Source organism: Rhinoraja longicauda, chromosome 25, assembly GCF_053455715.1.
Source record: "Rhinoraja longicauda isolate Sanriku21f chromosome 25, sRhiLon1.1, whole genome shotgun sequence".
Taxonomy (NCBI): Eukaryota; Metazoa; Chordata; class Chondrichthyes; order Rajiformes; family Arhynchobatidae; genus Rhinoraja; species Rhinoraja longicauda.
The window spans coordinates 3,526,772-3,551,407 of NC_135977.1; the positions used below are offsets into that span (position 1 = coordinate 3,526,772).

General features: G+C 48.1%; 1 protein-coding gene across 1 annotated transcript in view; it reads left to right on the plus strand.

The window, feature by feature from the left end:
* Window positions 1-20,943, plus strand: part of LOC144606017 (clathrin heavy chain 1-like) — a 91,471-nt gene extending 70,528 nt beyond the window's left edge. The window contains exons 25-32 of the mRNA XM_078421769.1: window positions 2,728-2,895; window positions 4,944-5,093; window positions 6,569-6,700; window positions 7,688-7,798; window positions 9,808-9,978; window positions 12,083-12,304; window positions 18,019-18,094; window positions 20,149-20,943. Of these exons, the coding sequence (XP_078277895.1) occupies window positions 2,728-2,895; window positions 4,944-5,093; window positions 6,569-6,700; window positions 7,688-7,798; window positions 9,808-9,978; window positions 12,083-12,304; window positions 18,019-18,094; window positions 20,149-20,261 (1,143 nt within the window). The 3' untranslated portion in view covers window positions 20,262-20,943. The remainder of the gene's footprint in view (window positions 1-2,727; window positions 2,896-4,943; window positions 5,094-6,568; window positions 6,701-7,687; window positions 7,799-9,807; window positions 9,979-12,082; window positions 12,305-18,018; window positions 18,095-20,148) is intronic.
* The last annotated feature ends 3,693 nt before the right edge of the window (window positions 20,944-24,636 follow it).

Below are 24,636 nucleotides of genomic sequence, written 5' to 3' on the forward strand. Positions count from 1 at the left end.
CTACAAGGCGCTGGTAAGGCCGCGTTTGGAATATTGTGAGCAATTGTGGGCCCCATATCTGAGGAAGGATGTGCTGGCTCTGGAGAGGGTCCAGAGGAGGTTTACAAGAACCATCCCACAAAATTAGCAGGTTAACTTTTGATCAGCGTTTGTCGGCACTGGGCCTGTACTCGCTGGAGTTTAGAAGGATGAGGGGGGACCTCATTGAAACATCCAGAATCGTGAAAGGCTTGGATAGAGTGGATGTGGAGAGGATGTTTCCACTAGTGGGAGAGTCTAGGACTAGAGGTCACAGCCTGAGAATTAAGGGACGTTCTTTTAGGAAGGAGATGATGAGGAATATCTTTAGTCAGAGGGAGGTGAATCTGTGGAATTCATTGCCACAGAAGGCTGTGGAGGCCGTCAGTGGATATTTTTAAGGCAGAGATAGATAGATTCTTGATTAGTGCGGGTGTCAGAGGTTACGGGGAAAAGGCAGGTGAATGGGGTTAGGAGGGAGAGATCGATCAGCCATGATTGAATGGCGGAGTAGACTTGATGGGCCCAATGGCCGAATTCTACTCCTATTCAATAGACAATAGACAATAGATGCAGGAGGAGGCCATTCGGCCCTTCGAGCCAGCACCACCATTGCCTTCTCCCCATACCCCCTGACTCCGCTATCCTTAAGAGCTCTATCTAGCTCTCTCTTGAATGCATTCAGAGAATTGGCCTCCACTGCCTTCTGAGGCGGAGAATTCCACAGATTCACAACTCTCTGACTGAAAACGTTTTTCCTCATCTCAGTTCTAAATGGCCTACCCCTTATTCGTAAACTGTGGCCCCTTGTTCTGGATTCCCCCAACATTGGGAACATGTTTCCTGCCTCTAACGTGTCCAACCCCTTAATAATCTTATACGTTTCAATAAGATCTCCTCTCATCCTTCTAAATTCCAGTGTATACAAGCCTAGTCGCTCCAGTCTTTCAACATATGATAGTCCCGCCATTCCGGGAATTAACCTAGTAAACCTACGCTGCATGCCCTCAATAGCAAGAATATCCTTCCTCAAATTTGGAGACCAAAACTGCGCACAGTACTCCAGGTGCGGTCTCACTAGGGCCCTGTACAACTGCAGAAGGACCATATTCCTTATGACTTAATGATTAAAGGTACTTACACAGCATATTGTCATCCAATATACATATATTGGATTAATATATATATATATAGGATTAGGCAGTTTGCCCCTTCAAACCTGAACTGCCATTGTATTGTGGCAAATCCCTTGTCACGATATCAAATTCATAGATGCCTTTTATCTGGAAATATCTTTTATCCATCCATTGCCTTGAACCTCTTCAGTATCTTGCACTCCACAGCCTCCTGTGGTAGAGACTAGTGAACACCCTGTACACTAACGCTATCCTACACACCGGGGACAATTTGCAATTTTATTACAGCCCATTAATCTACAAACCCGTGTGTATCGGAGTGTAGGACCAGAGGAAACCCACACAGTCACGGGAAGAATGTACAAACTCCGTGCAGACGACACCCATAGTTAGTATCGAACCCGGGTCTCTGGCACTGTGAGGCAGCAACTCTACCCGAGTTACTCCAGCATTTTGTGTCTATCTTTGGTGTAAACCAGCATCTGCAGTTTCTTCCCACACATTTTGTCCTTTCCCCACCTCTCTTCCCACTTTCTCCCCACTTCTACGGTCGATCTGAAAAAGTGTCCTGACCCAAAATGTCACCTGTCATTCTCTGAAAATGCTGCCTGACTTGCTGAGTTCCTCTAGTACATTGTGTTCATTTTGCTCAAGATTCTAGCATTCGCTATATATATAGGAATCAAGAGGTTCTTCTGCAGTTGTACAGGGCTCTGGTGAGACCACATCTGGAGTATTGTGTACAGTTTTGGTCTCCTAATTTTAGGAAGGACATCCTTGAAATTGAGGCAGTGCAGCCTAGGTTCACGAGATTGATCCCTGGGATGGCGGGACTGTCATATGAGGAAAGATTGAAAAGACTAGGCTTGTATCACTGGAGTTTAGAAGGATGAGAGGGGCTCTTATAGAGACATATAAAATTATAAAATGACTGGACAAGCTAGATGCAGGAAAAATGTTCCCAATGTTGGGGGAGTTCAGAACCAGTGGCCACAGTCTTGGAATAAAGGGGCGGCCATTTAAAACTGAGGTGAGAAGGAACCTTTTCACCCAGAGAGTTGTGAATTTGTGGAATTCTCTGCCACAGAGGGCAGTGGAGGCCAAATCACTGGATGGATTTAAGAGAGAGTTAAATAGAGCTCTAGGGGCTAGTGAAATCAAGGGATATGGGGAGAAGTTGGGCACAAGTTACTGATTGTGGATGATCAGCCATGATCACAATGAATGGCGGTGCTGGCTCGAAGAGCTGAATGGCCTCCTCCTGCACCTATTTTCTATGTTTCTATGTATCTTTTATTTTAAGGCTGCAGGAGAATATTTCCTGATGTCAACAAGGGTGGTGGGTGTATGGAACGAGCTGCCAGAGGAGGTAGTTAAAGCAGCGACTATTGCAACGTTTAGGAGAAAATTAGACGGGTACATGGACAGGACAGGTTTACAGGGATATGGGCCAAACGCAGGCAGGTGGGACTAGTGTAGTTGGGGCATGTTGGTCGATGTGGGCAAATGGGGCTGATGGGCCTGTTTCTACGCTGTATATTGTTCTATAACTGCTGTTGTATATATCTTCCAGGATCGAGGATACTTCGAAGAACTAATTGCCCTCTTGGAAGCCGCATTAGGTTTGGAACGAGCTCATATGGGAATGTTTACGGAGCTGGCAATCCTGTACTCCAAATTTAAGCCTCAGAAGATGCGAGAGCATTTGGAACTCTTCTGGTCCAGAGTTAATATTCCAAAGGTATTTGCACAGTCGTTTATACAATGGAGGCAATCAACGATAAATAGCCCATTACTTCGTGGGTTGGGGGTTGTCATTGACTTGTACTGCACCTAACGAGGCCCTTTCGCCCAACTTGCTCGTGCCAACCACGCTCGTCCCCCTTGTCCGCCCGTGCTTTGAGTCCAATCAAAACTGGACAAATGCTGGCCTACTTCCATCAAAGAGGAATTGGCAAATGAGCCAAGGGTGCAGGAGGAAATATTTGCGTATAATCTGACGTTCGGTGCCTTCCCAAATATGTGTGGGAATGTTTGTTCAGTGAGCAATTGAATTTAGTTTAGTTTAGAGATACAGCGCGGAAACAGGCCCTTCGGCCCACCGAGTCCGCGCCGACCAGCGATCCCCGTGAACGAACACCATGCCGCCCACACGCCAGGGACAATTTACATTTATACCAAGCTAATTAACCTACAAACCTTTATGCCTTTGGAGCACACGGAGAAAGCCCATGTGGTCACGGGGAGAACATACAAATTCCGTACAGACAGCACCCGTAGACAGGATCGAACCCAGCATTCTGGCCCTGTGAGGCAGCAACTCCACCGTGCCTCCCCGAATTTGTTCACCAACCACTCCTGTTTTCTCTTGCCTGCTTCCAACGACCGGTTATCGACCGGAAGCATTAATTTGTTTCTCTCCCTAGGTGTTGCCTGATCTGAGTATTTAACATTCATAAATATTTCTCCAGCCACACCCTTGCTTTGAAGGCGTAGATGTGGAATTTCTTTCTGTACCTTGGTCCCACTAGATTTTAGATTTAGAGATACAGCGCAGGAACAGGCCCTTCGGCCCACCGGGTCTGCGCCGCCCAGCGATCCCCGCACATTAACACTATCCTATACCCACTACGGACAATTTTTACATTTACCAAGCCAATTAACCCACACACCTGCACGTCTTTGGAGTGTGAGTGGAAACCGAAGATCTCGGAGAAAACCCACGCAGGTCACGGGGAGAGCGTACAAACTCCGTACAGACGGCGCCCGTAGTCAGGATCGAACCCGAGGCTCCGGCGCTGCATTCGCTGTAAGGCAGCAACTCTACCGCTGCGCCACCGTGCCGCCCGTTCACACTAGTTCACACTAAAACTGGTTCTGCTGGGAGGATGTTCCTCAAACTGCAGAGCATCCTGGACAATACAACCCACCCCCTCCGTGACACACTGGCCAACCTGAGGAGCACTTTCAGCAACAGACTGGTCCCACCGAGATGCAGCACAGAACTCCACAGCAGATCCTTCTTCCCTGTGGCTATCAAACACGTACAACTCCTCCCCCTTCTGTCGTGGGCTAGACTGAGACTGACCCCCCCCCTCCCCAATCCTTACACATCCCCAATCATTTCCACTCATCCCTTTACATAGTAAAATAGCAACAGAAAATAGGGGCGGGATTAGGCCATTCGGCCCTTCGAGCCAGCACCGCCATTCAATATGATCATGGCTGATTGTCCAAACTCAGTACCCTGTTCCTGCTTCTCCCCATATCCCTTGAGTCCCTTAGCCCTAAGAGCTAAATCTAACTCTTCCTTGAAAACAGCCCGTGAATCGGCCTCCGCTGCCATCTGTGGTAGAGAATTCCACAGATTCACAACTCTCTGGGTGAAATTTTTTTTCCTCATCTCAGTCCTAAATGGCCCAACCACCTCTTCCCCCCCCCCCCCCCCCCCAATCTTTGCACATCCCCAATCCTTTAGAAATGTAGAAAATAGGTGCAGGAGTAGGCCATTTGGCCCTTCGAGCCAGCACCACCATTCAATATGATCATGGTTGATCATCCAAAATCAGTACCCTGTTCCTGCTTTCTCCCCATTTCCCTTGATTCCGTTAGCTCTAAGAGCTAAATCTAACTCTTGAATGCATCCAGTGAATTGGCCTCAACTGCCTTCTGTGGCAGAGAATTTCCACTTGCCACTTTAATTTCATGTGTCTGGTTGTGTTTTGTGACCGTCGGCAAGGCCAGTTTCCCTCGCGGGGGTGCCTAAGGTTGTGTGGTGTGGTTGTGCAGGTACTGCGTGCCGCTGAGCAGGCCCACCTGTGGGCTGAGCTGGTCTTCCTGTACGACAAGTACGAAGAATATGACAACGCCGTGATCACCATGATGAGCCACCCCACGGATGCCTGGAAGGAGGGCCAGTACAAAGACATCATCGCAAAGGTATTTCTTCATCTTCATGACTTACCGGTGTAGAGGTAGACCATGCGGCCCATCCAGTCTACTCTGCCATTCAATCATTGCCTCCTCCTAACCCCATTCTCCTGCCTTCTCCCCATTACCCCTGACATGTTCCGTTCTAATCATGAATTTGTCTATCTCGGCCGTAAAAGTATCCACTGACTCGCCCTCCACAGCCCTCTGTGGCAATGAGTTCCACAGATTAACCACCCTCTGACTAAAGAAGTTCCTCCTCACCTCCTTTCTAAAGGTACGTCCTTTTATTCGGAGGCTGCGACCTCTGGTCCTAGACTCTCCCACCAGTGGATACATCCTCTCCACATCCACTCTATCTAGGCCTTTCATTATTCTGTGAGTCCCCCCCTAAAACGTCCAAACTCCAGCGAGTACAGGCCCAGTGCCGTCAAACGCTCAGCATAGGTTAACCCACTCTCTCCTGGGATCGTTCTCGTAAACCTCCTCTGGACCCTCTCCAGGGCCAGCACATCTCTTCCTCAGATATGGGGCCTAACGCTAATCATATGCTGGCCCACTCGTTCCTGGGATCTTGCAAGTAATGCTAGTTTTGGCCTTGCCCTGGGTGAAATGTTTTGACTTATTAGTTTATAGTCACGTGTACCGAAAGCTTTTCTCGTTGCGTGCTAGCCAGTCAGCAGAAAGACAATACAATATTACAGTCGAGCCTTTAACAGTGTACAGACACAGGATGAAGGGAATAACGTTCAGTGCAAGATAAAGCCAGCAAAGTCTGAGCAAGAAGAAGACTGAGGGTCACCAGTTGCACCAGAGATGCACGGTGGAAGCAAGGCCCTTCGGCCCACCGAGTCCATGCTGACTGTCAATTACTGTCATTCACACTGCTGTGTGGAAGCAAACAACTACAGATGCTGGCTTACACAAAAGGACGCAGTGCTGAACTAACTCAGCCGGCCAGGCACCTTCTCTGGAAAACGTGGACAGGTGACGTTTCAAATCTGAAGAAGGGTCCCGACCCGAAATGTCACCTGTCCATATTCTCCAGAGATGCCACCTGAACCTTTGCGTTACTCCAGCACCTTGTGTCCTTTTCACACACGATCTGCATTATCCCACTTTCTCATCCGCGCCCTGCACACTAGAAGCAATTTGAGCCCAATTAACCAACAGAATCGCAGGTCTTTGGGGTATGGGAGGGAGCCAGAGCACCCGAAGTAAACCCACGCGGTCACGGGGAGAACGTGCAAACTCCACACAGACAGCACCGGAGATCAGGATCAAACCCTGGTCCGTGACGCTGTGAGGCAGCAGCTCTACCTGCTGCGCCACCGCGCTGCCCTCAGGGTAACTACTAATCTAATTCTGATCCATCAAGTCGTGTCAGAACTTTACAACCGAGTTACAAAACCTATATCGTTGTCAATGTAGAAGACAGTTATTGACACTTGACGTATAATTTACTACTTGAAATTTTCCCTCAGGTTGCCAATGTGGAGTTGTATTACAAGGCCCTGCAGTTTTACTTGGACTTCAAACCACTACTGATCAACGATCTCTTAATGGTGTTGTCACCGCGTTTGGACCACACCAGGGCAGTCACCTTTTTCAGTAAGGTGAGCCTCTTGTTTCCAAGGAAGTGCGCGTGGAAAAGGTGCAGCAGTGCCCTGAACTGTACCTCGCCCGTGAATGAATGCGACAAATCTGAAATCATCATCATTGGACCAAAAACGCTCATCAAATCCACCCACAACTTCATCCTCAATATTGATGGTTTCCCAGTATCCACGTCCCCTCACATCCGGAATCTTGGAATTATCTTTGATCAAACCCTCTCCTTCGACAAACACACTAAACACATCACCAAGACAGCCTTCTTCCACCTCAAAAACATCGCCCGTCTCCGCCCATCCCTCTCCTCCACAGCTGCAGAAACCCTCATCCACGCCTTCATCACCTCCCGTCTGGACTACTGTGACAGCCTCCTCTATGGTTCACCCTCAAAAATCATCAATAAACTTCAATACATCCAGAACTCCGCTGCCCGTCTACTCACCCACTCCCCGACCCGTGACCATATCACCCCCGTCCTTTACAAGCTCCACTGGCTCCCCATCCCCTAGAGAATCCAGTACAAAATCCTCCTCATGACCTACAAAGCCCTCCATAACCTGGCCCCATCCTACCTGACTGACCTCCTCCACTGATACACTCCCACCTGCACCCTCCGCTCTGCTGCTGCTAACCTCCTGTCCCCCCCCATCCGGACCAAACTCAGATCCTGGGGGGACAGGGCTTTCTCCATCGCTGCTCCCACCCTCTGGAACTCACTACCCCAAACCGTCAGAGACTCCTCCTCACTCACCACATTCAAAACATCACTGAAGTCTCACCTGTTCAGCACTGCCTTCAACCACTGACCGTCACCTCACCTTATTTTTCCTTTTCTGTTCGTTTACTTATTATTTATTTTTTTTCTTCTATGTTTTAGTAAACCCTGTAAAGCGTCTTTGAGTTTTTAGAAAAGCACTATATAAATGTAATGCATTATTGTTATTATTAATGAATGAATGAATGAATGAATGCCTTCCGTCTGCTTACAGGCGGACCAGTTGCAGCTGATTAAGCCGTACTTGCGATCCGTTCAGAATCACAACAACAAATCTGTGAATGAGGCGCTGAATAACCTGCTGACCGAAGAGGAGGATTACCAGGTACACGACAAATGCACTCCTGCGTTGAAGAAGGGTCTCGACCCGAATCGTCGCCCATTTCTTCTCTCCAGAGATGCTGCCTGTCCCGCTGAGTTACTCCAGCTTTTTGTGTCTATCTCCTACGTTGAAATGGGTCGATGCAAGTTGCAACTGTTCATGTGACTGCATTCACCCCCTTTACAACACTTTAGTTTAGAGATACTAGCAGAAACAGGCCCTTCGGCCCACCGAGTCCGTGCCGACCAGCGATCCTAGTACACTAGCTTATCCTGCACACTAGGGACAATTTACAACCTTTATCGAAGCCATTAAACTACAAACCTGCGCGTCTTTGGAGTGTGGGAGGAAACCGGAGCAACCTCATAAGGTCGTGGCATAAGTGATAGGAGCAGAATTAGGGCATTTGACCCATCAAAGTCTACTCCGCCATTCAGTCATGGCTGATTTATCTCTCCCTCCTAATACCGTTCTCCTGCCTTCTCCCCATAACCTCTGATGCCCGTACTAACCTGGGAAAACCACACAGGTCACAGCGAGAACGTACAAACTCCATACAGACAGCACCCACGGTCAGGATCGGACCCAGGCCTCTGGCGCTGTGAGGCAACAACTCTACCGCTGCGCCACCGTGCCGCCCCACACTTGCCAAACCTCCCTTTAGAGTCATAGTCATATATTGCGGAAACAAGCCCCTCGACCCAACTCGCCCACGCCGACCAACATACTCCGTGTACACTAGTCTCACCTGCCTGCATCTGGCCCATATCTATAAAGTGCTGGGGAGTCAGGCAGCTTCTCTGGAGAACACGGGAAAAGTGATTTCAGTCTGAAGAAGGGTCCCGACCCGTAATGTCACCTATCCACGTTCTCCAGAGATGCTGCCTGACCCGCTGAGTTACTCCAGCACTCTGTCATCTTGGTCAATGTCTTGTAAGGTTTAGGAAACGACATCTGTATAAGAGTTTACAACTGTAAGCTAGGGTTGGAGGTTACTGATTATATGATGGCTATAATGCCGTGGTACTTTGTAAGTGCCCTTTATGTGGTGACTATTTGCATATGTTGGGTATGCAAGCAAAGAATTTCACTGTAACAATAAAGTATTCATTCATTCAAGTTTAGTCCCATGAATTAAATGTCCTTTGCTCCCCATTAAATTTATGCACGATGCAAATTAGACATTTATTTGCATGATCGAAATGTTTAGTTTAGAGATTCAGCGTGGAAATAGGCCCTTCAGCCCACTGAGTCTATGCTGCCCCTCGATCACCTGTTCACACGGTTCTGTGATCACATTCCACTCCCTGCACACTAGGGGCCAATTAATCTACGAACCCCCACGTCTTTGTGATGTGGGAGGAAACTAGAGTTCCCAGAGGAAACCCACGTGGAGAACGTGCAAACTCCGCACTGACAGCACACGTGGTCAGGATTGAACCCGGGTCTCTGGCGCTGTGAGCCAGTGGCTCTACCCACTGCGCCACCGTGCTGCCACTGGAGATTTGAAGATTTGTGGAGAAGCTTTCTTTAGCTTTATCTCTCTCTTGCAAATAACATTTGTTTGGATATTTGATCGTCAACATTTTTAAATGAGTAAAGTTTTATTTTCTGGAGATAATTTTCAGTGTGTAAAATCGTGAGAGGAATAGTTCAGGTAGACTCGCAGAGTGTCTTGCCCAGAGTAGGTGAATCGAGGACCTGAGGACATAGGTTCAAGGTGAAGGGGAAAAGATTTAATAGGAATCTACGGGGAAGCCTTTTTCACACAGAGGGTGGTGGGTGAATGGAACGAGCTGCCAGAGGATGCAGTTGAGGTAGGAACTATTGCAACGTTTAAGAAACATTTGGACGGGCGCATGGATAGGACAGGTTTGGAGGGATAGGGGCCAAACGCGGGCAGGTGGGACTAGTGTAGGTGGGCAAGTTGGGCCGGAGGGCCTGTTTCCACGCTATGACTCTTTGAATGCCTGGTATGATTATGATGGAGTTTGTTGTTTCACGACCTACAGGGCTTGCGTACATCCATAGATGCGTACGATAACTTTGACAACATCACCCTCGCACAGCGCCTGGAGAAGCACGAACTCATCGAATTCAGGCGCATCGCGGCCTACCTCTACAAAGGTAACAATCGCTGGAAGCAGAGCGTGGAGCTGTGCAAAAAGGATCGTCTGTACAAGGCAAGTCCCTGTCTGAGAAGCCAGCACTGTTTTGCTGCAAGGTAGACACAAACTGCTGGAGTAACTCAGCGGGACCCGGCCCCCTCCCCTGACATCAGCCTGAAGAAGGGTCTCGACCCGAAACCTCACCCATTCCTTCTCTCCCTGACCCGCTGAGTTACTCCAGCATTTTGTGTCTACCTTCGATTTTAACCAGCATCTGCAGTTTTCTTCCGACACTGTTTTAGTGCAAGTTGATTTGGTCAGGGAACTACAGAGCATGGAAATAAACCCTTCAGCACACTTTGTCTATTACTGGTCCATTAGAGGATGAGAAGGAGTTTCTTCCCACAGGCCATCAGGACTGTTAACTTTTATAACTCCAGGGACTAAATGTTGTCTTCTCTATATTAACTTTATTAACTTAATTTATATGCTGTAACTGTAATTCTTTTTTGTGCACAATCCGCAGGCATTGCCACTTTCATTTCACTGCACATCGTGTATGTGTATGTGACAAATAAACTTGACCTGACTTAGTTTAATGCAGTTTACAAATACCCAATGACAGCCTCCACAGCTGTCTGTGGCAATGAATTCCACAGATTCACCACCCTCTGACTAAAGAAATTCCTCCTCATCTCCTTTCTAAAGGCACGTCCTTTTATTCTGAGGCTGTGCCCTCTGGTCCCAGACTCTCGCACTAGTGGAAACATCCTCTCCACATCCAGGCCTTTCATTATTCTGTACGTTTCAATGAGGTCGTCCCTCATCCTTCTAAACTCCAGCGAGTACAGGCCCAGAGCCGACAAACGCTCATCATACGTCAACCCAATCATCCCTGGGATCGTTCTCGTAAACCTCCTCTGGATCCTCTCCAGAGCCAGCACATCCTCCCCCAGATATGGGGCCCAAAACTGCTCACGATGCTCCGAATGCTCCAGTTATTATCAGACAACTGAACCATCCTTTCAACAACTAGAGAGCAGTCCTGAGCTACCATCTGCCTCATTGGAGACCGTTCAACTTTTGTTTTATTCGGTCTTTACTGGACTTTATTTTTTTTTTAGATTTAGATTTAGAGATACAGCACGGAAACAGGCCCTTCAGCCCACCGAGTCCGCGCCGCCCAGCGATCCCCGCACACTAACACTATCCTACACACACTAGGGACAATTTTTTACATTTACCCAGTCAATTAACCCACATACCTGTACGTCTTTGCAGTTGCCTGATAATATCTTGCACTAAAGGTTATTCCCTTTGACATTCGTGTATCTGCACACGGTGGGCGGCTGGATTGTAATCGCCTTGTCTTCCTGCCGAATGCTTAGCAGGCACACGTGACAATAAACTAAGCTAAAAATGCGGCCTGACCAGTGCCTTGTAAAGTAAGTGTAAGAAGATAACTGGAGATGCTGGTGCAAATCGAAGGTATTTATTCACAAAATGCTTGAGTAACTCAGCAGGTCAGGCAGCATCTCAGGAGAGAAGGAATGGGCGACGTTTCGGGTCGAGACCCTTCTTCAGACTGATGTCAGGGGGGCGGGGTCCCGCCCCCTCCCCTGACATCAGTCTGAAGAAGGGTCTCGACCCGAAACGTCGCCCATTCCTTCTCTCAGCCTGACCTGCTGAGTTACTCCAGCATTTTGTGAATAAGTGCCTTGCAAAGCCTCAGTATTGTATCCCAGTAAGTTCACCCCTCGGCCTCTTGTGCCCTGAAGCACGGTGGCGCAGCGGTAGAGTTGCTGCCTTACAGCGAATGCAGCGCCGGAGACTCAGGTTCGATCCTGACTACGGGCGCTGTCTGTATGGAGTTTGTACGTTCTCCCCGTGACCTGCGTGGGTTTTCTCCGAGATCTTCGGTTTCCTCCCACATTCCAGACGTGCAGGTGTGTAGGTTAATTGACTGGGTAAATGTTTTTTTTTTAAATTGTCCCTAGTGGGTGTAGGATAGTGGTAGTGTGCGGGGATCGCTGGGCGGCGCGGACTCGGTGGGCCGAAGGGCCTGTTTCCGTGCTGTATCTCTAAAAAAAAAAAAGAAAAAAAAAGAAGCCAGTCTCTCCAAGCTCTCCCTGTAAATCTGAGACTTGATTGGGGATGTCCGATGTTTTTTTTTTCCCAGGACGCGATGCAGTACGCAGCGGAGTCGAAGGACACGGAGCTGTCGGAGAAGCTGCTGCAGTGGTTCCTCGAGGAGGGCAAGCAGGAATGTTTTGCCTCTTGCCTGTTCACCTGCTACGACCTGCTGCGGCCCGACGTGGTCCTCGAGCTGTCGTGGAGGCACAACATCATGGACTTCGCAATGCCCTACTTCATCCAAGTCATGCGAGAGTATCTGAGCAAAGTAAGTCCTCGCCTGTGGCCAGGGAACGGCTTCAAGGATCTGACGAGTAGAACAGTAAAACAAAAAGGCTCGCTCGTCTGTTTAGTTGCAAGTCAGATTTATTGGCAAGGGAGGGCAAAAGCAATACTTGTGTCGGTATGCGCGGGGTCTAGTTTTACAGCAGCACGCCTCCATCTCTCTGCCTCCGATCGCGACTCAGCCCGTCCGCGAACCCCTCCCGTACGTGAACTTCAACTAACCTCTGGCTTCCTGGCGCCTGATTGATACAGGTGAGAAATCAGCTGTTGAAATATATCCGCCGGTAAGTCCTGGCCAACAGCGCTGCTCCCAAATTCAAACAGTAACCGATGGCAGGAGACTGCATCCGAGCAAGGCCCCCCCCTCCTTCCCTTCCCTTCCCTTCCCCCCCCCCCCCGGGAACAAAGCGCTATCATCCGCAGACTGGCACGTAAAGCAATACACACAGCGCTACAGACTGCCACGCAGAGGTTTAAGCAGAGCGCTGTTGGCTTAACGCGTGGAGATTTAAACAAAGAGCTGTCTGCTGCAGCGCTGTGGGTTCTGAATATAGCGCTATTGGCCGCAGCGCTGTGGGCGTTAAACATGGCGCTATGTCCGCAGCACTGGGTCACAGACCGTTCGGGAAAATTCCCATATAATAGCATTTACTACCGTTATCCCCAGTAAAGGTGTTTTTGAACTTCTGAAATTAGTTCCCAGTCAACACTTTGCGGGGTGATCCGGGATCTCCGGTTTCCTCCCACATTCCAAAGACGTGCAGGTTTGTAGGTTAATTGCCTTCGGTGTAAATTGTCCCTAGTGCGTGCAGGACAGTGTTAATGTGCGGGGATCGCTGGTCGGCACGGTCTCGGTGGGCCGAAGGGCCTGTTTCCGCGCTGTATCTCTAAACTAAACTAATCTCCTTAAAGTAGACACAAAATGCTGGAGTAACTCAGCGGGTCAGGCAGCATCTCGGGAGAGAAGGAATGGGTGACGTTTTGGGTGGAGACCCTTCTTGAGACTGAGCCGAAACGTCACCCATTCTTTCTCTCCCGAGATGCTGCCTGACCCACTGTTACTCCAGCATTTTGTGTCTACCTTCGATTTAGACCAGCATCTGCAGTTTTTTTCCTAAACTCCTTAACTAACTACTTAGATTTTAAACTTTAGAGATACAGCGTGGAAAGATGCCCATTGGCCTACTGAATCCGTGCAGATTAGCGACCTTTGTTTTCGCCAGCACTATCTTATACACTGGGAACAATTTACAATTTATGCCCATGCCAATTAACCTACAAACCTGCACGTCTTTGGAGTGTGGGAGGAAACCGGAGCACCCGGAGAAAACCCACGCTGTCACAAGGACAACGTACAAACTCCGTACAGACAGCACCTGACATCAGGCTCTAACCTGGGTCTCTGGCGCTTTGAAGATGAGAGGGGATCTTATCGAAACATATAAGATTATTAAGGGATTGGACACGCTAGAGGCAGGAAACATGCTCCCAATGTTGGGGGAGTCCAGAACCAGGGGCCGCAGTTTAAGAATAAAGGGTAGGCCATTTAGAACGGAGATGAGGAAAAACGTTTTCAGTCAGAGAGTTGTAAATCTGTGGAATTCTCTGCCTCAGGAGGCAGTGGAGGCCAATTCTCTGGATGCTTTCAAGAGAGAGCTGGATAGAGCTCTTAAAGATAGCGGAGTCAGGGGGTACGGGGAGAAGGCAGGAACGGGGTACTGATTGTGAATGATCAGCCATGATCACATTGAATGGTGGTGCTGGCTCGAAGGGCCGAATGGCCTCCTCCTGCACCTATTGTCTATTGTGAGGCAGATTGGGAAGAATTTACTGATGCAGAGATTAATGCCACATTCACCCTCTGGCTTAAAGCTTTTTTGCAGAGCTTTTAAAACTGTTTTGCAGAGTTTACTAGATAAGGAGGATTGTTTCGAACTTTATGGGGTGATCGGATGTTAGAATTTTTTTTAATTTGAGACTTTTAATCAAACATATTAAAGGATATGGAAAAGGTGGGGTAATTCAGATTATCTGATTTACTGATAATGGGGTGTCCAATCTGAATAGCCACGATTCTAAAGTCATGGAGTCATTCAGCTCCGAAACGGGTCTTTTGGCCCACCATGTCCATGCCGACCAACAAAAACCCAAACATATATGAATCAAATTTACCAACATTCGGCCCATAGCCCTCTATAGTTTAGTATTACTTTAGTTTAGAGATACAGCGCGAAACCAGGCCCTTCGACCCACCGAGTCTGCACCGACCAGCGATCCCCACACACTAACACTAGGTACAATTTACACATGCACCAAGCCGATTAACCTACAGACCTGTACGTCCTTGGAGTGTGGGAGGAAACCGAAGATCTCGGAGAAAGCCCACGTGGGTCACGGGGAGAACGTGCAAACTCCGTACAGACAGCACCCGTAGTCAAGATCGAAGCTGAGTCGGGATCGAACCCGAGTCTCCGGCGCTGTAAGCGTTGGAAGGCAGCAACTCTACCGCTGCGCCACCGTACGGCTGTTGCTGCCTTACAGCGCCAGAGACCCAGCCATAACCTTGGTGATCAAGTGCTCATCTAGATAGTGTCTAACATGCCCTGAGAGTCTGCATCCGCCAGAAATATTGGCGAGTTGTTCGTCAGGTCTGTGCTCAAACCAAAATTGGCCATTCCGTTCCTTGGGACCATTGAAGTCGTTTAATCGATCTGTGTGGCTCACAGATTTTATTTTATTTTTTTTATTTTTTGCTCGATTTTTCCTGTGATTTTTAATCTGTGCTTTTACTCTAGGTTTCAAGTTTCACCTCTGAATTTTCTTGCAGGTTGATGAATTAATGGAAAAGGTGATCACCTGCTGTTTTGCTAACATAGTTGATTGAACTCCCTCAACCTGAAGTAGCTGTTGAGGATTGGTTGTGCAGTGCTTTTGCAGGAAGATTCTTAACCTGCTTGCAATTGACTGCAAATAATTCTAAAGTAGTTGACTAAACTCAATTTATGATTTGCAAAACTAACCGCTTGCTGTATTTTCTAGCTTGGATATTTAGGTTCACTAACAATATTTAGGTACACTAACAATATATTTCTAGGACTAGGAATATTTAGGTTCACTAACAATGTATTTCTAGGACTAGGAATATTTAGGTTCACTAACAATGTATTTCTAGGACTAGGAATATTTAGGTTCACTAACAATGTATTTCTAGGACTAAGAATATTTAGGTTCACTAACAATATTTAGGTTCACTAACAATGTATTTCTAGGACTAGGAATATTTAGGTTCAGTAACAATATCTTTCTACGTCCTGACGTTCTTGTTTGTGAAACGTGTCTATTATACAAATTGGTACTTAATCTGCCTTACTCTACTTTTCCCATAATGAGCTTAAAGCTATCAGGCTTCATTAAACAGATTTTTCAACTGGCAAACAAAAAAAAACCTAACGGGGCTATCCATTTACTATGGGAATTTGAACGTGGTAAAGTTTACAGAGTGCTGGAGTAACTCAGTGGGTCAGGCAGCATCTCTGGAGAACATGGATAGGTGACATTTCACAGAGTGCTGGAGTAACTCAGCGGGTCAGGCAACATCTCTGGAGAACATGGATAGGTGACATTTCACAGAGTGCTGGAGTAACTCAGCGGGTCAGGCAGCATCTCTGTGAAACATCACCTACGCAAGTTCTCCACAGTGCTGGAGTAACTCAGTGGGTCAGGCAGCATCTCTGGAGAACATGGATAGGTGACATTTCACAGAATGCTGGAGTAACTCAGCGGGTCAGGCAGCATCTGTGGAGATCTTGCGTAGGTGACGTTTCTAGTCGGGACACTTCAATCTGAAGGAGGATCCCAATCCGAAAGGTCGCCTGTCCATGTTTTCCAGAGATGCTGCCTGACATGTGGAATTACTCCAGCACTTTGCCTTTTTTTTGTAATCCAGGATCTGCAGTTTCTTGTTTTTCCATGGCAAAGTAGACCCTGCTTCGTGAGGATGAGAGAAGTAGCAAACTCTAGTTTCAATAAGTTCAGTAAAAATGTCCTTTTTAGTCGATTGAGGGCCAGCTAATATTTACATCATCCACAACTTTTTTTTGCAGAGGAATTGTAACTGATTTATAGTGGGTTAACTAGTTTTGCACCCCAATATCCAACATGCCTGGATTAACAGTGGCAAAACCAAAATTCGTGATTAGTACGGGTGTCGGGGGTTATGGGGAGAAAGCAGGAGAATGGGGTTGAGACGGAGAGATAGATCAGCCGTGATTGAATGGTGGAGTAGGCTTGATGGGCCGAATGGCCTAATTCTGTTCCTATCACTTATGAAGATATCTCCCCTGCCTAGTGGCCTCTGTCTGCGTTCACCACTCCCACGTGACATCCTCATACAAATGGAAACTGCCGATGCTCATCAACATGCCCCATCTACACTACACCTACCTACCCGCCTGCATTTGGCCCATATCCCTCCTAAACCTGCCCTATCCATGTACCTGCCTGAATGTTTCTAAAACGTTTGACAGTGCCTGCAATCTGTGGAATTCATTGCCACAGACGGCTGTGAGGGCCAAGTCAATGGATATTTTTACGGTGGGGATTGGCAGATTCTTGGTTAGTGCGGGTGTCAGGGGTTACGGGGAGAAGGCAGGAGAATGGGGTTGAGAGGGAGAGATAGATCAGCCATGACTGAATGGCGGAGTAGACTTGATGGGCCAAATGGCCTAATTCTGCTCCGAGAACTTGTGAACCTGCCTCAGCTACCTCCTCCAGCAGCTCGTTCCATACACCCTGCCCTGCCCCCCCTCACCATAAACTTCCAGTTAGTTTCAAAATACTTGTATCAAATGACAAATCTTTTTTATTTGAACAGCAGACTGCTCATTTGCACGTTGCAATAAAGTTAACCTGGTCTGGGTCGACATTGAAAATGGTGCAGATGACGACTTGCCGCGCGCGGTTTGCCTCTGCTCACCCCCTCCCTGCCCTTCACCCCTCTTCCAGGGAGTAACACCGCGCAGTCTGCATTTACGCAGCATCTCCCAGCAGAGGGAAAACCAAAGAGCCCTCGACAAAACAAGGAGTCCAGAACCAGGGACCACAGTTTAAGAATAAGGGGTAGGCCATTTAGAACTGAGATGAGGAAAAACCTTTTCAGTCAGAGAGTTGTGAATCTGGAATTCTCTGCCTCAGAAGGCAGTGGGGGCCAATTCACTGAATGCATTCAAGAGAGAGCTAGATAGAGTTCTTAAGGATAGCGGAGTCAGGGGGTATGGGGAGAAGGCAGGAACGGGGTACTGATTGAGAATGATCAGCCATGATCACATTGAATGCCGGTGCTGGCTCGAAGGGCCGAATGGCCTCCTCCTGCACCTATTGTCTATAAAACTTCTCACTGTCTTTTGTAGCGTCCTTTCCACGCACGAGTTGCTTTGTAAATTGTTTCAACTAATTTGCTGTAATCTAACGTTTGATCTGTATCGCCTTTCCACATTGGATACTGTGAACAATACATTAGCTGTAACCCAGTAACACACTCCAACTGTTGACTAAACTTCTAGCCTGGTGTTTATGCGTGACTCCCGTTGGCATTGACCTGCGGTGTTTTGGCGGTGTGAAGCTGTGGATTATCATGCAGCTTGTCCATGAGAAGTGTCGTGAGTGACCGGTTTGTGTGCGGCCTTTTTTTAACTGCAGGTGGATAAACTGGACGCTTCAGATAATTTGAGGAAGGATGAAGAGCAAGTAACTGAACCGGCTCCACTCGCCTTTGGTACGTTTATTATTCTCGGTTTAGCCGAAATATTAGCCGCTTAATAATTGATTGAAGGCGGACGCAAAATGCTGGGGTAACTCAGCGGGTCAGGCAGCATCTCGGGAGAGGTGACGTTTCGAGTCGAGACCCTTCTTCAGGCTGATGTCAGGGGAGGGGGCGGGACCCCGCCCCTGACATCAGCCTGAAGAAGGGTCTCGACCCGAAACGTCACCTCTCCCGAGATGCTGCCTGTCCCGCTGAGTAACTCCAGCATTTTGTGTCAGCCTTCGATTTTAACCAGCATCTGCAGTTTTGTTTCCTAATAATTGATTGATACTTACTTGGTACAGTGCGATTATTTTTTTTGTTTGCGCACAGTACAGGTTTGCAAGAGTTACCACGTAAAAGTTACAAAAGTATTCAATGTAGTGTAAGAAAATAACTGCAGACGCTGGTACAAATCGACGCTGGTATTTATTTCACAAAATGCTGGAGTAACTCAGCGGGTCAGGCAGCATCTCAGGAGAGAAGGAATGGGTGACGTTTCAGGTCGAGACCCTTCTTCAGACTGATGTCGGGAGGGGGCGGGACAAAGGAAGGATATAGGTGGAGACAGGAAGGTAGAGGGAGAACTGGGAAGAGAGGGACAGACGAACTAGTCCCACCTGCCTGCGTTTGGCCCAAATCCCTCTAAACGTGTCCTATCCATGCACCTGCCCAAATGTTTCTTAAACATTACGATAGTACCTGGCTCAACTACCTCCTCCAGCAGCTCGTTCCATGATCCCACCACCCTTTGTTACCCCTCAGGTTCCTATTAAATCTTTCTCCCCTCACCTCAAGGCTATTCCTCTGGTTCTCGATTCCCCTACTCTGGGCAAGTGGTTCTGTGTATTTACCCGATCTATTCCTCTCATGATCTCGTTCACCTCTACAAGATCGCCCTTATAGACAATAGACAATAGGTGCGGGAGGAGGCCATTCGGCCCTTCGAGCCAGCACCGCCATTCAATGTGATCATGGCTGATCGTTCTCAATCTGGAATCCCTTCATCTTCTGCCCTTCAAGGAATAGAGTCCTAGTCTGTTCAACCTCTCCCTACAGCTGTGCGTTTACCCAGTCAGTTCTGGTTTTATACTCCTCTACGCTCCAGGGAAGAAAATGTCTCGGCCTCCTCTAACACTGGGAAACAGCCGTGTGAATCCTCCCTGCGCCTTTACTGCAGATGAACACAAAATGCTGGAGTAACTCAGCATCTGTGGGGGAAAGGAATAGGTGGCATTTTGTGTAGGGATCCTTTTGACACAAACTTTACTGCACGGTGGCACAGTGGTAGAGTTGCTGCCTCTCAGCGCCGGAGACCCGGGTTCGATCCCGACCACGGGTGCCGTCTGCATGGAGTTTGTACGTTCTCCCCATGACCTGCGTGGGTTTTCACAGAGAACTTCGGTTTCCTCCCACGCTCCAAAGACGTGCAGGTTTGTAGGTTAATTGGCTCAGTATAAGTGTAAAAACTGTCCCCAGTGTGTGTAGGATAGGGTTAGTGTGCGGGGATTGCTGGTCGGTGTGGACTCGGTGGGCCGAAGGGCCTGTCTCCACACTGTACCTTTAAACTAAACTCGATACCTTTGCCTTGCACTAAACATTATTCCCTTATCATGTAGTATAAGAAGATAACTGCAGATGCTGGTACAAATCGAAGGTTTTTATTCACAAAATGCTGGAGTAACTCAGCAGGTCAGGCAGCATCTCGGGAGAGAAGGAATGGGTGACGTTTCAGTCTGAAGAAGGGTCTCGACCCGAAACGTCACCCATTCCTTCTCTCCCGAGATGCTGCCTGACCTGCTGAGTTACTCCAGCATTTTGTGAATAATTCCCTTATCATGCATCTGTGCACTGTAAAGAGCTTGATTGTAATCCTGTATCGTCTTTCCACTGCCTAGGATAGCCAGCAACAAAAAGCATTTGACTGTACCTCAGTGCACGTGACCATAAACTGAACTGAAACTGTACTCGGCTCTCGCGACATGGCGGTTGTTTCTTATTATTTCTCTCTCTTTCTCTCCCCTCAGGCCAGCACCTGATGTTGACATCTGGCAGCGCTCCAGTCCCCCCACAGCCAGCCTATGCTTACGGCTACCCGGCCGGCTACACCCAGCCCCCCGCGTACGGCTACAACATGTAGAGCATCCCACCAGCTTCGCCATCGCTACTCCCCACCCCCACCCCCCCATCCATGAGCAACACCCGGTTTGTCCAGCACGTACCTGGCTGGCCGGCCGGACAGCAACTCTGCCGCACGGCGTTGATAAAGGACTCCTGTTACCGTTATTTATTACATTGTTGCATTTCAACTTTAAAGCTTTTTTTTTTTTAATTAAAAAAAAAAAAATTTAGTCAGTACAACTTTGTCGAGAGGCACTGATTAGAAATTGAGGGCGAGTATTAACTAGTTGATGGAATCCGGTAACAACTCTCCAGTCAATCGGCAGTCCAGTGTGACACTGGGTTGAAAGCAATGTGACTGTGTTACTGTGTACAGATCACCTAGGTGTAAGGGTAAAGGCAGCGTTTAAACACTCCCCAGAGTAAGACCTCGAGGAATTATTATCTGCATGTTTGCCAAGTATTTAATATTTTGTTGAATGTGAATGCAAGATGAAAAATCTTCTTTTTTTTTTTTTTTTTTGCATTCTCTGTTGGCCCTGCACTGAATATGCGTTTGGCCTTCCAAAGGTTCTGACTCTGACAGATCAGGACACTGTTCCACCTAAGCTTTGTCCTCCATGCCAAAAGATTGTGTGCCGCTGAACGGAGGGAGGGGAAATACCCACTACGTGTGTGAGTGTGTGCGTGCGTGCGTGCGTGTGAGTGTGTGCGTGCGTGTGTGTGTAAAAGGAAAAATAAAACATATTAGGGGAAGGAGACCTAGTTGTGATTTGCTAATCATGAGAATCAGGTTCACCAGATAAACTGGGCGACAGCGATGTTTTGTCGAAAACCTCCAACCTTCTAGGGTCTGTAGATAAGCACATCTTTGGCAAACTGTCTTCGGTGACCAGCAGCAGGGGCAGCTTGCCGCAGCTCTGAGACAGAATCCAGTTCAGCCCAGAATGTAACGGACGCTGTTGCACAGGGCAGTAAGATGCCTTCACAAAGGGAGGGGGTGGGAAAATAGTGCTGTTAATGGAAGCTTCAATATCGGAGGCATTGTGAATATTACTTTGCATAACTGTACAAATATATTGGTTGGCAAGTTAAGAAATGGATATGTATTTGACTTTCACCACCCTACTGCCCCCACCCCCATAACATGCCACGAGAGGAATAAATAAAGTTTACACATGTAATTCTCATTATCCATCTGTCTTCTGCTGGTTTGTTGCCTGAATATATAAAGATTTCATTGGGGGGGGTTAGTGCGGGTGTCAGGGGTTGGTACGGGTGTGGGGTTGGTGTGGGTGTGGGGTTAGTATGGGTGTCTGGGGTTGGTATGGGTGTCTGGGGTTGGTACGGGTGTCGGGTTGGTACGGGTGTGGGGTGGGTGTGGGGTTAGTATGGGTGTCTGGGGTTGGTGTGGGTGTGGGGTTAGTGCGGGTGTCGGGTTGGTACGGGTGTGGGGTTGGTACGGGTGGGGTTGGTGTGGGTGTGGGGTTGGTACGGGTGTGGGGTTGGTACGGGTGTGGGGTTGGTACGGGTGTGGGGTTGGTGGGTGTGGGGGTACGGGTGTGGGGTTGGTGTGGGGTTAGTATGGGTGTCGGGTTGGTGTGGGTGTGGGGTTGGTACGGGTGTGGGGTTGGTGGGTGTGGGGTTGGTGTGGGTGTGCGGTTGGTATGGGTGTGGGGTTGGTGTGGGTGTGGGGTTGGTACGGGTGTCGGGTTGGTACGGGTGTGGGGTTGGTACGGGTGGGGTTGGTGTGGGTGTGGGGTTGGTACGGGTGTGGGGTTGGTGTGGGTGGGGTTGGTGTGGGTGTCGGGTTGGTACAGGTGTCGGGTTGGTACAGGTGTCGGGTTGGTACGGGTGTCGGGTTGGTACGGGTGTCGGGGTTGGTACGGGTGTCTGGGGTTGGTACGGGTGTCGGGGTTGGTACGGGTGTCTGGGGTTGGTACGGGTGTCGGGTTGTGTGGGGAGAAGGCAAGAGAAAGGGGTTGAGAGGGGAAAGATAGATCAGCCATGATTGAATGGCGGAGTAGATGGGCTGAAAGGCCTTATTCAGCTCCTAGAACCTATTTAACGATTAACTTATTGAAAGGTAAAACTCGGATACAGACCCTTCGGCCCAACGAGTCAATGCCAACCATCGATCACCCGTTCGCACTAGTTCTGTGTGATCCCACTTTCCCATCCATTCTGCACACACTAGGGGGCAATTAACTTACAAACCCGCATGCCTTTGGGATGTGAGGCCTTTTGTATTGTCATTTGGATTGTGTTTTCATGACTTGGCAGATCAATTTCCCTCCTGGGATAAATAAAGTTCTATCGCATCGTGAGAGGAAACTTCGCCCCTGGTCACAGGGAGAAGGTGCAAACTCCACACGGACGGCACCAGTGCTCAGGATCGAACTCGGGTCTCCGCTACGGTGAGGCAGCAGCTCTACCATCTGAGCTACCGTATTTCCGTGCCACCCTAATGCGGAGGCTGGCTCAGTTGCCTGATGGTTCACTGTCGCTCGGTCTTTCTGACACTAGGGGGCGAAGGTAGACACAAAGTTCTGGAGTAACTCAGCGGGACAGGCAGCAGGTCCTGCTCTCCAGAGATGCTGCCTGACCCGCTGAGTTACCCCAGCATTTTGTGTCTCATCTTTGGTGCAAACCAGCGTCTGCAGCTCCTTCCTTGCCCTAGAGGGCAGCAGCTCCCATCTTCTGCCTGCCATCCAGCTTTACACTCATGTTTACTGCACCAACACATGCTCGATTCGAGTGGATGTGGAGAGGATGTTTCCACTGGTGGGAGAGTCCGACCGGAGGCCACAGCCTCAGAGTTGATAGACAATAGGTGCAGGAGTAGGCCATTCAGCCCTTCGAGCCAGCACCGCCATTCAATGTGATCATGGCTGATCATGGCTGATCATTCTCAATCAGTACCCCGTTCCTGCCTTCTCCCCATAACCCCTGGCTCCGCTATCCTTAAGAGCTCTATCAAGCTCTTCGGGCGCTCTGTTAGAAATGGGGTGAGGAGGAGCTTCTTTAGTCTGTTGTAGTTAATCTGTGAAACTCATTGCCACAAAGGGCTGTGGAGGCCAAGCCAGTGGATATTTTTATGGCAGGGGTGGATAGATTCTTGATTCGAACGGGTGTCAGGAGTTACGGGGAGAAGGCAGGAGAATGGGATTAGGAGGCAGAGGTCTGCCATGATTGAACGGCGGAGTAGACTAGATGGGCCGAATGGTCTAATTCTACCCCTATAAATTGTGAACATGAAATTAAGGGTCAAGAGAGGTCAAGAGTGTTTTATTGTCATACGTCCCAGAAAGAACGATTAAATTCATACTTGCTGCAGCACAACAGAATATATAAACATAGTACACTGTAAACAATATCATAAATGGGGAAAAAATGTTCAGTGTGTGTCTGTATATAACATAGAAAATAGGTGCAGGAGTAGGCCATTCAGCCCTTTGAGCCAGCACCGCCATTCAATATGAACTTGGCTGATCATCTAAAATCAGTTCCTTCTTTTTCCCCATATCCCTTGATTCCGTTAGCCCTAAGAGCTAAATCTAACTCTTGAAAACTCTCAAATAATGTATATTATATGTGTTGTGTATTACATTATACACGCACACATTTTATATATTTTAATTTTTATTTTATTTGTCATATGTAGGTTGGCACAGGGTCAACGATACAATGAAATGTATTTAACAAGACATCGGGTCACCTCAGCAGTAATATTCCAAGGTTAAATAAGATAAAAAAGACATTAGTAAGATAAAAAGACAATATTAAAATAATCAACATAAATGATGTGAAATGTGTTTATGAGTTCAGAAGCCTGATGGCCTGATGGTAGAAAAGTATTCAATATAGTCCAGATGTCAACACATATATATATATATATATATATACACACACACACACACACACACACACACACACACACACACACACACACACACACACACACACACACACACATACACACACACACACACACACACACACACACACACACACACACACACACACACACACACACACACACACACACACACACACACACACACACACATACACACACACATACACACACACACACACACACACACACACACACACACACATACACACACACACACACACACACACACACACATACACACACACATACACACACACACACACACACACACACACACACACACACACATACACACACACACACACACACACACACACATACACACACATACACACACACATACACACACACACACACACACACACACACACACACACACATACACACACACACACACACACACACACACACACACACACACACACACCAACAACAACAACAACAACAAACAATAACAGTGTACAAAGACAAAACT